The sequence below is a fragment of the Centruroides vittatus genome, unplaced genomic scaffold (assembly GCF_030686945.1).
Source record: "Centruroides vittatus isolate TY-2023 unplaced genomic scaffold, ASM3068694v2 contig_1412, whole genome shotgun sequence".
Lineage (NCBI taxonomy): Eukaryota > Metazoa > Arthropoda > Arachnida > Scorpiones > Buthidae > Centruroides > Centruroides vittatus.
Window position 1 is genome coordinate 1 of NW_027120887.1, and position 16,468 is coordinate 16,468.

Here is a 16,468-nt window from a genome sequence, read left to right on the forward strand (position 1 = left end):
GGTTGGTGCTCTGTAAAGCGCATGCACCAATGCCCTCTGGCTGCTTTACATCATTCAGTTATTCTCGCTTTGAAAGCTGGGGATACTATAGATTACTAGCTATGGAATTTCGGGACTTTGAGTATATATCTGAACTCAGGAGACCGAGACGAGTTCAACGATACCCTACTTTTGAACCGGAGACGAAAAATAAAAAAGTTATCATACTTTTTTCCAGCGATCGCGCGATGATAGGGAGTCGCGTCGCTTTCAATGCTAAGTCGGTCTCGCTATCGCGATCGGTAGTCGCGTCGCCGTTAAAATCGCCTTTAGTAGACGTTTCCCCCCTTTTTTACTTTGTTCAATAACTACCGTGAATCAATAACTAGTGACGTTTAGCACATGGTGGCATGCCGGCGGCTCCCCTCCGGAGAGGTCAGTCGAGAGCACGAACAGTCGGAACGGCCGCCACGTTCGCTGCCATAAGTAACATTAACCGAAATGGCGATCGCGCGATGATCGGAAGTCGCGTCGCTCTCTCCGCTCTCGTATCGCGTGTTCAACCCTACTGGAGATGACCGTAGTCCGACGTCATGATTTGCAGACTTTACCGCAAGATGGCAGTACTAGCAACTATGGTGCTGTCTTCATGAGAGCATTAAAAAAGTATGGTAAGTGAAAAAGTATGATAACTTTTTTTATTTTTCGTCTCCGGTTCAAAAATAGGGTACCGTCGAACTCGGTCCCCTGAGTTCCAATATATAATCAAAGTCCTGAAATTCCATAGGGGGTTATCTATAGTACACCCGAAAGGTGTCTCGAAAACGCTTCCATTCCGCCACTGATATTCGAATATACAATAGCAATCTTATCGTTTTTTTCACATGTTTCAAATGTAGTATAGAATTTTTTAATAAGATACATAATGCAGTTATAATAAAATATTAATTTTAATTAATTCAAAGTACGTTAAAATATGAAAATTTATATTTTAGAAAATACAAGGGAAGGTCATTGGAAGGTGGATGCGGCGCTTCCACCGCTTCCAATGACGGCACGCCACTGGATTAATCTGTGGATCTATATATTGTATCTATGGATTAATTTCTGTCTACTTTCGATTGCTGTTCTTACAAGTATCGCCATCTATCGGAAAAAATTTAAAAATAATTAACTAAATATAATTCTTACAAAAAAGGATATAATTTTAAAAAATGTATATTATATTCATTGAATTACTGCCACAATGATTTAGCGCGAAATAGACATGCCATTATGCCATTACTGCGAGAGGTAGCGCACAGCACTTGTCTTCCTGGAGTGTAGTAGTAGTAGTGTTATGTCCCGTACCTGTACATCATATTTTTCCTATTAGAAATAGAGTCCTGCCGGTTATGTATCTAATTCCGTTCGGATCAAATTTTTGAATTGAAATAATGTGACTTGCGGTACAAATCTCAAGTTCCTAAATAGTTAATCTGGTCCCCTTTCTCTTACGATTTCCATATCTGGTCTCGACGTTCATGTTGGAGTCGACACCAGACATAAAAATCTACAGATTTACCCTAGATTTAGGGAATTTTAGTTGCGTAGCTTTTGGGAAATTTAAAGAGCTCAAAGCTATGGTTGCCAAGTAAAATTTTAATTTTACTTGGCAACCATAGCTTTGATGCGCCAATGTTTATGTTGACCATCCAAAGGGTGTCTAAAACTATGAGTTGGGCCACGTAGTGTCTTACTGAGGCCAGTTTTTATTTTAAAATAGTGAAATTATCGGCATGACATTAAAATATACGATTATATTTTTAATTTTTGCATATCGTTTCCTTTTTAATGGTGAAAATACTCGTGGGTTAAAAATACGTTTTATTTTCACTGATGTTTCGTGTACCGGTACACATAACAAGGCAAAGTTCTGAAATCTTGTCAAATTTGCCTTTCCGAGTTATTTGCAAATTTCCACATTTTCGGAGCCCCTGAACCCAAAATGTCAATAAAAGAAAAAAAAATCCATGTGTAGTTGTGTAATACGAATTGCTGTTTGAACTTTCCAAAACACAAGATAACATTAAAATAAATGGATTCACTTGACATCTGTAGAGTTTTATAATTCTATTTATTAGAAAATAGAAAAATTTTAATTTTTAAAGTAAAATAATTCAACTCGATTAATGCTATGACGTAACACGTCACGTATTTGTCGAAAGTAACCAATTGTTAGAATCCATTGTTGGAGGAGAAAATACGGAACCGCGAAGAGAAGACGAAGAATCGTTATCGTTAAGCACGTGTTATTCAAGTGTGAGTTAGGACGAATAAAACTGCACAAGTGATGTTAATCACGTGTGGAGTTGCATTCTTTCCAACTCTCAGTGGAACTCTGACGCAGCCACCTCCCCGTGGTGAGTTCTGGGTTGCCATTCGTTTGAAAATAACGAAGGGCAAGCGAAGAGTTGCGTGTTTTCGTTTATTTTATTATTATAAGAAAGGATGAAAATAAGCATTGGCTTATTTTCGCGTAGGAATAATAGAAGCAGCAGTTATTTATTTTGATAACGTCACAATATCTTGTCTCTGTACATCGTAGTTTTTCTGTTGACAATAGAATTAAATTGAATGCCGGTCATCTAAATAAATGACTGGCATTCAGTAGAAAATATTTGAATTGAAATAACCTGATTTCGGAAGTTCATATATAGCTAATGCGACCTCCTCCCCCAAAGCTTTCCATATCTGCTTTCGACTTTCATGTATCTAATTCTAGAAATTATAGGACACACAGATAGACGGACACCGGAGGGAATTTATATCAATATTTAAATCACGATTATTGGATTTTGAATCTACTCCATTCAGCTTTATAGCAACAAATAACTTGTCACTACATGATTTATATGGGTAGAGGGAATGAATTACCTTTCTAATTCCACGTGTTGTGGTTGTATAGACAGTTATAATTACAACACGTATTTGATGGATTATTATCATTTTAACAGTCGATTTATTAAATTAATATCGAAAAAATTATGTTTACCACATGAAGCGCGTTGTTCCCACCGAATGTACCCTACACTTAGGCCGACATTTAACAACCGTGACGATGTAAGTGTTAAAATATTATGAACAATATTAGAAACAATGGATATAAAGTAGTGACAGATCATCTCATTCTGAATAAAACAGATACAATTATTTTATAGATATTTATTAGCAGCACCAGTATACATTATTTTAATATAAAAATTGCATCTCCGTAGTATATATAAAAAAAGACATAAATAGGAACATTCATATCTATAAAAAATTGTGCTATTGTTTTACATTTTTATTTTATATTTAAATATAAAAAAAAGAATTGTATTTGTTCTAAATAAAAGATTGCTTACATTCTTACTGAGACAACACATTGCCATATATAATAGACAATATACAAAAAACAAAATTGAATAGAACATTTAGATTGATTTTAAATTTTAAAAAATACATAATTAAAAACAAAAATTTTATCCAATTGTTATCATTTTTTTATATATAAAAATATTAAAAATTTAATCAGGAGTAATAGTATAACATAAAACATAATTCAATGATATAAGCTGCTTAATTTAATGGCTAAATTGTATTTTATATTGGACGTGTTGCCCAGTAAAGCGGCTTTAATACAATTGGATAAACGAGCCACCGACAAAACTTGTTTCCAACGAAACAAACTACATCATTGGCTTGTTCGTCTAGCTGTACTGAAGCCATTATACCAGACAACACACTCATTATTACTTCTGATACTTATGGCAAGAGTAAGAATTTTGCCATTTAAAAGTTTTGATAGCATTCTATTTGAAAATTTTAAAATATTTTGCATTTGTTTCTACATTATTAATAAATTATGAAAGCGCACTACATATATTCACAGCAAAATGTTTTGATATAAAATTTTCTTTGTGAACATTTCGAATGATTTAGAATAAAAGTTCTATATTAATATTTAAAATGTATAAATATAAAAGACAAGATATATTTAAGTATACCTTTTTTTTCTTTTCTATTTTTATTTACGAATTATTTAGTATAAAAATGTTTTATTTGTTTTTTCACGTGATAAAATAAAACACTGTATAAAAATATGAAATATAAAATACATCAGAATTGATTTTGAAATGTATATCAAGCAAGATATATTCATTTATATATATATAGAAAAAATAATTATTATTTTCTGATAAAAATTATAAAATTTTTTACAATTAATTATTTTCTTTTATGAAATATATTTGTAATTTTATCCATCACACACAGATTCATAAGGCTTTGATAACATTACATCAATTATTATTTATAGTAGTTAAACTGTCTTGTAAAGTTTTCCAAATCAAATCAGGAGATTAAACATTTGTCCTTCATTATTTTATATTTTATTAATCAAAACATTCTAAATGCTTGAAAATATTTTATCTTTTTCACTTTAAATTTTGAGTACTGAAATTAATAAAATGGCATATTGTAAGCCAAGAAAAAATATTATGTAATTTACTGATTTAATTTAGAAATAGAAAGGCCGATTAAAAATATCTGAAATGTACCGAACTGCAATGTACAAATTCACTTTATTTTATTGACAAAGACAATATTTATCATCAAATTGCATGCTATTGAGACAATATAATTCTTACTGAATTTCATTTTTAAATAATTTAATATTAGTATTTGTCTATCCATCTACCTGCATTAATTATTTTTGAAAAATTTATTTGAAATAAATATTTCAAAAATTATTTGGAATGGAGAATTATTACAGAATTATTTTCAAATAATTACATACTCTAATGTGTTTATATCCTTGTCTGCTTTTTTAAAATTTTAATTCATTTTAAAAGAAATGTATTCAGAAAATAACACAAATGATAATTAAAATATCACATCGTGTAAATTAGCTGTAAAGTCTAACAAAAAGGTTTTAAATTCTTATGATTTTATTGATTATTCATATTAGATGTATTAGAGCTCTCAGCTATATATCTGAAGAATTTATTATTGAAATAAATTGAGAGAGAAATTATCATGTGTGCACTAAATTACATAAAGCATAATAGTCAATGTGATTTGTTTATTTTGCATCAGACTAACTTAAATAACTAATTAAATAGTCTCTAAATTCTTTAAGAAAATATATGATAAAAATTTAAGCATTATATTTAGACATTTTCTTGATTGTTAGCAAGTTTATAAATTTTTACAAATAAATGTAACATATAAAATACAGGCACAAAAATGGATGGAAGACAAAGTATTACACTACTGAGTATCAGTATGTCATACATGTTTCTTTTCTGTGTTATTTGTTTACAAACTATCAATATAAATCATTAACAGCAATATTACGTTATTTCAGCTGATTAAAGTACACTTAAACTATCTAAATGGATGAACAAAAGAACAAAAACAATTTGGCCAGTATAAAGAACAAAATTAAATCATTTGTCATGCAGATCAGACCAACAGTTTTCTAAAAGTGATGGTATGAAGTTCGAATGGGATTTCTTGAGAGTAGATATTGTCATATGAAATAATAAACAAAAATGTATCTAAAAATTAATAAACGTCAACTACATTTGAGAATGCAAAGAATAATAGTCAAATAATATCAAATTTGACAAATTATTCTTTATTCATTCATTGAAATAATGTAAGTGCACTTTTAAAAGGCACTAATTCAATGAATTTTGGATAATATAAGCTGCAAAAGTGAAAAAATAATGTAACAATCTACAAATTTGAGAACACTCATTTGTCTTTAATTTTAAAATATTATCAAAATATGGTTTATTACAAATATTTCTTTAAAATTTTCAAATATATGAATTAGTCAAAAAATAAATAATTACACAAACATGGTGATTAAAATTTGTTTATGGAATATAAAAATACTTTTTCAAGAGAATAGTAGCAAAAGCAGTTTATTCTTTGTTTTTTTTAAAAGGAATAAAAAAATTTCATTTCATATTGATGATGTTATAAATGTATAGTTATAAAATAGTGTATTCAAATTATGAAATGATAATAGTGTGATTCATAATAATTGGATTAAAATTTTTTCTATGACAAAATGAAGACTTTTCACAAACACAAAAACACAAAACAATACTGTTTTTATTCTGATGATTATTATAAAAAAAACCAACAATCAATATAAGATTGCTGTAAAATGAGTATATACCTTTGGCTCTATGATAAAGACAAAAATATCACATATATCAATGTATAATTAGAAAGATTACTTATCTGGAAGCCTTGCTGAATTAAAATTATAAAATTTAAAGCAATATATATTTAATTTGGCAGCTTTCAAATGGAAATAATGCACAAATAATGGAATGCATGAAATTTTGGCATCTACAGGTCAGTATCATACCAAGCTGTAATCTGATGATTTGCATCTTGTTGCTGTTGATGCTGAAGTCCAGGATCTAAACCTTCAAAATCAAGATTGTCGAGATCCATTGGGCCGTAAGCTCCTCCACCAACGGGACAAACATTTCCTATATCAATGCCTTGGATGGAATCAATTGGACCATTAGATTCATATCCTAAATAAATAAAATGAATAAAATTAACGTTTGTCATGTATTAAAATAAAGATCTTTAATTTTGTTTTTCTGACAATTAAACTAATTTATTAATCTATTTCTTTATTTCCAGCAGTGTAGATTATAGAATCAGTTCAATTCTGTCTGTTGTGATTGAGCGTAATTTGCAATGGAGTCAGCCTAACAGTGAACAAAGCCTAAAATGTCTGGGCCACAAAATGTATCTAAAATTTCCAAAAATCAATAGTTGTTTTCGAATCAAATTTCTCAAAACACACATACTTTTGCCTCACTCATCTGACTAGCTGCATGAATAGTGGATGAAAATATTCAATTTCATTGAAAAAATGGATTCATACAGGATTTGTAGTGTTCTCACATTATATTAATTTAGATTAGCAGACATATTTCTAATTATAAATAGTTTCATTATAAAAAACATGACACAGTCTTGCAATGAAACAATGGCAGCTGATAAATAATACACTAACCATTGCAATAGTTTTACGCTGTTTTGTTAAACATAATAAGCAATTTCAAAAACTTTATTTTGTTAATAATCAAATATTTCATAAATATATATACAATAATTTGTACAGAAAGTTAAAACATAACGACTGTAAATTGTTATTTTATGTGGAGAATAAAATGTATAATCATAAAATTATTAAATAACATTATGGATTAAAAATAAAAATTAAAAATTTAACTTCCATTTAAAATATTTATAAAACAAGTTTAACATCATTCTTTTCCGAGTACCATTTTGTATGTGCTCATATATGCATGTACAAACATAAGTTTATACAAAAATGTGCGCGTAACAATATTGAAAGTCTTTTGGGCATAAATTCGTGAAGTACACTAATTGCCTTATTAGTCTATGTAAGGCAATTTTTTAAAATTTTGCATCAAAGAAATAAAAGTAAAATTTTTTAAAACTAATTTCAAACAAATTACTATGAAGTTACATATTGCAAAAAATATTAAATGATTACGGTTAAAACTATGATTTATGAAATACTTTATGATCTAATATTAAAATAAATGTAAATTTAATTTTAATATAATAAATAATATAAAAAGAATAAAATGTAATGTAAAATATGCAATTAAAAATTTTTAGTGGAGATCATTACCATCATTTATTTTATACAAAAACTGTTTTACTAAATAATTTAAACGTTTCTTTTTTATATAAAAAAACAACTGATTATTTTCTTATAAAAGCCAGTTTTTAAAAGCACTCTTTATGTCTTCACACTAATTTCAAAGAGGTTTAATAATGAATTTTTAACACACTTTAGCCAATTACATAATATAAATAGGAAATCTGTTTATAAACACCATTCCATGAGTTATGCATATTCAGTCATTGATATAATTTTGATCTTAGTGAGAGAAAATTCATTAAAATTGGTGACAGTTAACACAGAATTTTAAAATGTTTGTATTGAAATAGCAGTTGCTATTATAAAATGATAAATTTTATGACACACAATACTGATTTTATAATTTAGTTGCTGACAACTTGTAAAATGTTGAAATAAAAACAAAGATATTACAAAATTTTATATGCTATAAACTGGAATTGAAAAAAACCTATAAAATTTACCAGTCTGTGAATACATGTCAGGTCTTCCTCCCATATTTGAATTAACATGAAGTTCTTGTCCAGATTGATAAATCTGATCATGATAAGGTTCTTCTGATTCAAGAATATTCAAGTCTGCATCAATGGGCTAAATATTTTTAAAAATAAATATTTAATCTTTACAGTTAAATTTTAAAGATATTGAAATTATGATTAAAAAATAAATTTAAAATTAATTGAATTAAAATGTTTAATAATATATTTAAAATACTTATGTAAATTTAAATTTATTTTTAAAAAAACTATATGCCAATCTTCCATTTATCAACAACCAATTAACATTTGCTAATAGTACGTAATGTAAATGTACAGAAAAACTGCCTGGTTCATATTTTCTTTCATTCCATATTTTGGATAATAATTAACTTTGTTAAAAGTCAGAATAATTACTACAAGAGAATGCAATAACTATTTAAGGAAACTAATTTCCAAATATATTCACTTATATATTTTAATAAATAAATTTTATACTGAAAGATTAATTTTCAATTTATGATTTCTAAAATACAAACAGAGGGTGCCCATTTGAAGCTAGTCACGTAATTTTTGCACAAAACTATTCATTTGACTAACAGAATTGTGAAAAAATTTGTCAATCCCAAAAGAACCTACCATGCTTTTTCATCAACAAGATTACAAAATTAAGCCCAACCTAATAAACTGAATTTAAAATAGCCTAAAGTAATTTGAAATATAATAAATTAATATATTTCATTCGTAAATGATGCTATCTCAAAACAAAACTATAAATGATACTTTCAAGGATTTTATAATTAAAAAAGCATCAAAAATTTACATTAATTTGTAATAAAATAATAATTATTAAGCATTAAATTGCAAAATTAAGCATTGTATATTTTGTTTTATAGTTTAAGGCCCAGTTCTGATAAACAGAATTTTTGTGAAATGGCAGCATGTGGTTACTGCATGGCAGTGCACCAATTACTCTGGCATAGTAATTTAAATGTAATAATACCCATTTGACAGAAAGTCTGAAACTGTAGATTGTTGCTGCTTGCCAGCTGTATTGCCTGTAGCGAAATGGACACCATGTAGTAGCCACGGATTGGCTACAAGCTATTGCATCATACAGAATAATTCACACAAGCAGAAGTGTGGAGAGTGCATAGCTGACATATCATCCACCAAGCCAGTCTCATATTGGTATCTTCCTTCTGAGTGTATTTTGCAGAGTATGATACAGCTCATCAAAGTTTGGAAACAACATTGTGAAGTAATTAAAAAATTCTGATTGTCCTCTCAAAGCTGGTTAAATGTAATATAAAAAGTTCCTTATAATAAACAACTGCTCATTACTGGATATACCAATACTTTCTATTTTTTTTCCTTTTTTTTTAACTGAAGTCCTAAGAGCACTACAATTGCACAGTTATGAGCATCCACGGCAACTAGCCAACTCAAAATAAATTCTTGTCTTCCATCTGCAGAAAAACAATGCACCACATGGTAACCACGCAGCCATCATTTCAAAGAAATTCTACTCTTTGAACTGAGCCTAATGGGGCTTTTATGTCACAATAAAATATGCTAAAAACAGAGAAATGAATGTCAATATTTTGAGAAAATAAGGTTATGCTAAAGTTTTCTGAATGTGACTAACATTTTTTATAACTAATTAGTCAAAATGCAGAAGAACTTTTCCAGGCAGGGGGGTGCCTTGAATAAAAATGTTAATCAGATGTCAATTAAAAAAAATGTATCTAATAAATTTTTTAAAAATTTCAGAATTTTCTCTGAATTTGACAAATTAAAGTCAGAATGAGCATTTCACTCAAGAAGCTATTTTATTAATCAAAAATTTAATAAAGGCATAAATTTACTCACAGTGGTTCCCCAATTACCAATGTCATCTCTAAAAAGAGAATTGGTTAATTCAACAGACAGTCGTTTTTTATAATCATGAGGTTTATCTTCTGACATTCTAAACAGAACAGCAGCAGCATATGTAGCTAATAAAAATGATTTACATTATATTATATTATTGTACTTTCTAAATATAATTAAATCTATAAAAATAAAATGCAAAACTTATAAGAACAATGAAATTACTCAAAATTAAAGATTCTCTGAACAAATATTCATGACTTAAAATTGAAACTAATGAAAATAAAATTAAAATAGGCATATCTTTTAAATGTAATTTTAATTTTCAAAAATTTTTACATAAAATTCAACAATTATTATTTACATATTTATAATTATATTTAAAATTTAAAAAAAAATCAAAATTAAACAAAATTTTGGATATCTCAAAATATTATTATAAATAATGAAAACATATTATCAATTAAATAAAGCCCACAGTAATTTTAATTCTAGTTTATAGAGAATTATAAAAAATTATACTTTAAATTTCAGATGTTACAATAAAGTAACAAATAAATAAAATAAAAATAAAACAAAATGAAAGATTTGATGGCAAATAACTACTGTATACATTTCAAATCAATATTTGAACAATATTCAACAAAAAATCAAACTTTATTCCTAAGAAAATTAACAGCTATTATAAAAATTTTAATATTTTGTACAAAGACTGTGATTATATATTAAACAATAAGAAAATTATATTATAAATACAAAATTAACCTGTAAAATACTTAGAGTATTAAATTAAATCATTCATATACATGACAAATAAACACTTTTAATAAACTTTAAAGAAGAATAAATAAACTCAAGTTTACTACACACATTTTTGACTTAGTTGATGAGATAAAAACATATGCATTAAAGATTAAAATTTCTTTCTAGAGAACTAAGGTATGTTTAATTGTCATTTTAATTGTTCCAGCTTAGTGCAATTAATGATTATTCAAATACAACAAAAAATTCTAACACATTAACTTGCATTTTAGTTTTAATTGCTTGAAGAAAAAATTCTGCTAACATTCAAAATTATTTGTAATGAAATAAGTGGTAGTATTCTTATTGATGGAATATTCTTATGTTTGTATCATTTTACTTGCCATTTATTAGAGATCTTATTATGAAAGACTTAAATAAAAAATGCATCTCTATATTTTGTATTTATTTTCCAATGTAACTATCATTTTGTTTTGTATTATTCTGTATATTTTATGTCCCAAAAATAAAGCGACATTTAAATTTAGGGGAATGCCATTAATACATTTATTCAATCCACTGAAATAACTTGAAAAATATGCACCTTACAAAAAAGTCTTTGAATCAAAAATGTTAGACTTCAAGGTGAGCTATCATCATAATTGACACTACAATCAATGAAAACAGTAAACTTCATTTTTTTTAAATGGAAATCCCCCATTAATATATAATATATTGCTAATACTGCAGTACATTCTTTCTGAAGAAAAATATAGTTGGTAGAGTCAATTTTATGTCATTTAATTCCAGGAATGTGGCGAGAGATGAGAATAAAACAAAGAATGAGTTTGTTTTATTCTCATCTCTCTCCATAAAAAAAAAATATTGCAATATCTATTATCTTTATAAGAAAAGAAATGAGATATAAATAAAACTCGATAATGAATTTTGATATATAAATAAAATATTTCACCATTAAAAGAAATAGGAATGTTTTGGAACCAATATAAAACATGTATAAATGAAACAGATAAATATGAAATGTATAAACAGTGCTTCACTGTAATATATAAAGTTTAATATTTTGAAAATATCATTTCTTTTCATAAACTGCCAATTACAAAGTCAAAGAAAATAGATATACTAAAAAATTATATATTTAAATTTAAATAATTACTAACCAACTCCTTCATTGCAAGAATGAAGTAAATCAGTCAAAGGTGCAGTTGCACCTTCTGCTTCAATTATTTCTGCTCCTTCTTTGTCTGCTGCTAACTCACACAATACCCCTGCAGCTACACGCTGTATATTTTCAATTTCATTATATAATAACTAAAACAGAAAAAATTTTTAATAAGAATATTAATATTAATAATAATTATTATAGTGATAATTTTGAATCATTAGATTTTGTTAACAAATTTTCTAACTTACTTGCACAAATACTCTTATTACATTTAAGCCTCGAATAATTGCTCTATTACGAACATCTCGGGCTAAAATATGAAGTGCTCCTACAGTACCTTCAACTATTTCTTCCAATCTTACACCAGAAGAATCTTGAACTTGACTATTATTAGATGCTAAACTAGCTCTCTAATAAATAAATAAAACAACAAAAAAGGTTATAATTTCAAAATATAAACACAAATTACATAGTTTTTTTTATAACAAAATTTACTCTTTGAGGATCTTGATATGATTTGAATAATAACTGAACAAGATGTGGAATTGCACCATGTTCTCGAAGAGGAGCATGATTGGCAGAGCAGAGAGCAAGGTTACGAATCAAACCAATTACAGCCTAAGTAAACATGTTTCATTAATTAAAAAATAATATTGGAATAAAACTTATGTGCAAAGCAGAACTACAATTAACTTGAAATGATGATAATTGTTACCCAACATTTAATTATATAGAATTACTTACCTTAATCAAAGGCAGACGAGATGGAGGTTGAAGTAATTTGACAATAGCTTGTAATCCATAATGTAATCTGACAGCATTCTGTGCAACTTCAGCTTCATTATGTCTGCTTGTCAAATGACGTAATGCACATACCTAATTGATTTTTAACAAATAATATTAAACAAAACTACTTCAAAATAAATTCACTATAAATATTCACTTTAATATTCTTATATTTAAATATTTTTTAAAGATATTATAAGCAAAGTTTATTTAATAGTAAAATAACCAAATTACAGAATTATCAAATTGGAAATTAAATACCTTCTAATACAGACAAAACAAAATTGTCATTTATTAAAAAAATATTTTAAAGTATGATTAAAATAAAACTTTTCATACTTGTCTATAGTGAAACCAGTCTGCACTAAAAAGTTTACATACACTTTATGCCAAATCATAAAATGAAACTGTCTTTCAGTGTTAAAACTTTTAAAAAAAGACAAAATATGTATGCAAGTACTTTCAACAGTGCATCATCATCATCATCAGGTAAAATTGTTTATAGAGTATGTACTAAATTATACAAAAATTTTTTGCCAGATGAAGATGGTCATTCATCACTGAAAGTACTTGTCTGATATTTTATCTTTTTTAAAGTCTTAACACTGAAAGACAGTTGTTTTTTGTACTGCTTAGTCTGTACTACTGTATAATTTAAATCCTATCAAAAGCTATCTTGTTTTTTTTCAATAAATTTTAAAAAATAACAATTAATAATTGCATGTAATTCAAATTATATTACTTTAAAATATGAAAACTTTGTTTTATTTTTATTTGTAAAATTGTTAATAAATTTTATTTTAAATTTTACTTTCAAAATTTTCTGAAATATACTACTCACTTTTAATTTTAAATAAGTAGTATATTTTAAATGAGCTATTTTAATTTAATATCTGAATACAATGGTATCATTTTATTAAAACTTACAGCTGGTTCTGTGATTTCTTCTCTATCACCTGCTTGCACTATGACTCGCACTAGACCTTCAATTCCACCCAACTGACAAACAACGATTTTGTTGTTTTGATTATTGCAGGTTAAATTTGACAAAACTCCTGCTGCACATGTTACAACATTGATATCAGTGCTGCTTAGTAGCTGGACTAAACTTTGAAGCAACTGTTCTACATTTTCCTTTAAAAAAAAAAAACATTAAAATTTGACTTATAAATTAAATTTATTTTTATAATTATAATCAATGTTTCCAATCTATTAAACTTATTAAATGAATAATGAATTTCTAATATTAACAAGTGTGGAAAAGGAAATAGCAATTTCATTAAAAACACCTAACTTCATACGCATCTATAATTCATGTAAAGATGACAATTTGATCCACAGTCACTAATTTTTATGAACTGAACAAAGTAGTGTGTCTTAAAGGCAAAAAATAAACAATTTTTTACAATTCAGCATTATTAAAAGACTACTAAAATAATTCTTACAATTTAAAAAGTTAAATACTGTCACCTATTTTTTAACTTAATTATGGTTAGCAACTTCATGCTATTGGAAAATTGTTAGAGTCTTTTTGTTAATCGCTGTATGTCAAGCTCTTTTAAAACTCCAAATGCTCTCAACGGCGTGGTAATTGTCTCCTACTTTCACATTTTCTAGACGACTCATTCCGAGACACTGATGCTTTAGTCAAGGCATAGTATTCTAAGCAGTGTGAATCTTTTGACAGTCTGGAAGTAGGGACATTACTTAACTTTTTAAATTGCAATATCTATTTCAGTAACTGCTTAATCAATGTTAAAAGTGTGTAATCAATGAAAAAAATGTTATTTTAGTTTTTGTTTACAAAAAGCATTATTTTAATTTCTAACTTGCTAGAGTTAGAAATAGAATGAAATCTTCAACCATATTGCCTGTTCCCAAGCATTTCCAGAAACTTTTCTGAAAATAGATCATTAAGTTTAGAAGCACTCAAAATGATTTTCTGTATTTTATTTAATAGTCTTTAACTTCATTAAAGCATTTTTAGTATTTTTTTTTTCCTCTTTAAATTTTGTTGAGTTTCTGAATTATTCATTTATATATAATTTCGTAATTATGAAAAACTTTAAAATGGTTAATGATCAAATATTGTATTTTAGGAGATTCTGTTCAGTATTTTTTAATGTTTACAAAAAAAATATTTCTTACAAGGGACAATAATGTTAAAATCATGATCTTTCATAAAATAATACTAATTCTACAAAATTTAAAATTGTATTTTAAATCTCTTATGTTTCATGATTTATCTAAAATATATCAATTAAGACTATATTTTGAGTATATAGAAAAAATATATCTATATTTTGACTATAAAACCAACTATAAAACCAACTTAGTGTACTTATTGGCAGTATCTATATAAGGTTACTACAAATGCACTGCTCAAATTGATTATAGGATATAATCACATAAGATTTGTTTTATAATGAAATCAATACTGTTGACTTGACTCTAATGTTGTAAGATCTAATTGTTATGTTATTCACAAAGAACTGAGTGATATTCTTTCCATATCAGCTGTACTACAATAGTAATTGTAAACAGGTTATAGATGATCTATTAGTATTATTTTAATAGGCCTAAAATTCAATAAGTATGGGCAAATTGCCTGGATATATAATAAGATTGAATGCAGCTTCATAAAATTACAACAGTATGTAGAGACAGCTACAGGGCAGGTTTTGAAAGTGTAGATGGTTGGACAAGTGTGATTCTCAACAACAGTGCAAGAATCACAGCTGATCTAGAAAATCACACCAGTGTGTGATTTTTGTAAGTAAAAAGGATTGAAACCAGAAAATTCACAGATTCAGTAATATTGTGGAATGTGTATAAATGAATGGAAAATATACCAGTGGGCTAGAAAGCTTTCAAGGCCAAACATTAATTGTTGATGAACATTGATGAGGTTGTCTTTTCACAGCCTTCAGTGATGCTAACATTACTTGCATGGAAGCACTTACTTGTGAGAACAGGGATTTCTGTAGACATTACTGCCACAAAATTGAACATAAGTCTTGGATCTGCACATTGCATCATCCATATCACACTGAAATATTGCTATCAGTGCTCTAGGTGAATGCCAAGAACGTTGACTGATGAACAACGTTCAAGTGTTGAAGAAATTTCTTGATTTGTTACCATGCTGAAGTGAAGAAGTTCTTTCACCTTCAGCTTGAAGAGAGATAGTCAGACAAAGTTTTACTCTGTCTGATTATCATGTATGTTTGGCAATCTTAAGGGAGCATTGCAAGGAGGAAAATTTTACAGCAACAATAAGGTGAAGGTGGCAGTGCATTTATGACTTCAACAGCCAAAAACCGTTTTTCTACTGAAACAGACACTTGTTCATTGATGTGAAAAGTGTACTGCAAAGGATGGTGACTATGTAGAAATACAACTCTTTATTTGGATCTGTACATATGATATGCATCTCAACAAAATGTAATTTTTCCTTATCGAATTACCCCCTGTAGATAAAATGAAGTGCTGAATTCTGTTGCAGTACAAAACTGATCCTACAATATCCCACAAATGTTTTTGAACAGTACAGACAAATAATAATAAAATTTTTACTTGTTTTGTTGCAGCATCTGATAAATTACGAAGGGTCCATAAACAATTAAGAATCAATCTTTGACTCTGATGTCCAAGATGAGTGGCTAATGCTTGCATTCCACCTAAAAACAAATA

General features: G+C 27.5%; 1 protein-coding gene across 1 annotated transcript in view; it reads right to left on the reverse strand.

Moving 5' to 3' along the window:
* Positions 1–6,110: 6,110 nt before the first annotated feature.
* LOC136968182 (armadillo segment polarity protein-like) overlaps positions 6,111–16,468 on the reverse strand; it is a 31,773-nt gene continuing 21,415 nt past the window's right edge. The window contains exons 9-17 of the mRNA XM_067262152.1: positions 16,352–16,455; positions 13,703–13,909; positions 12,734–12,865; positions 12,485–12,607; positions 12,238–12,399; positions 11,985–12,135; positions 10,063–10,187; positions 8,179–8,305; positions 6,111–6,563 (exon numbers count right to left, since the gene is read on the reverse strand). Of these exons, the coding sequence (XP_067118253.1) occupies positions 6,370–6,563; positions 8,179–8,305; positions 10,063–10,187; positions 11,985–12,135; positions 12,238–12,399; positions 12,485–12,607; positions 12,734–12,865; positions 13,703–13,909; positions 16,352–16,455 (1,325 nt within the window). The 3' untranslated portion in view covers positions 6,111–6,369. The remainder of the gene's footprint in view (positions 6,564–8,178; positions 8,306–10,062; positions 10,188–11,984; positions 12,136–12,237; positions 12,400–12,484; positions 12,608–12,733; positions 12,866–13,702; positions 13,910–16,351; positions 16,456–16,468) is intronic.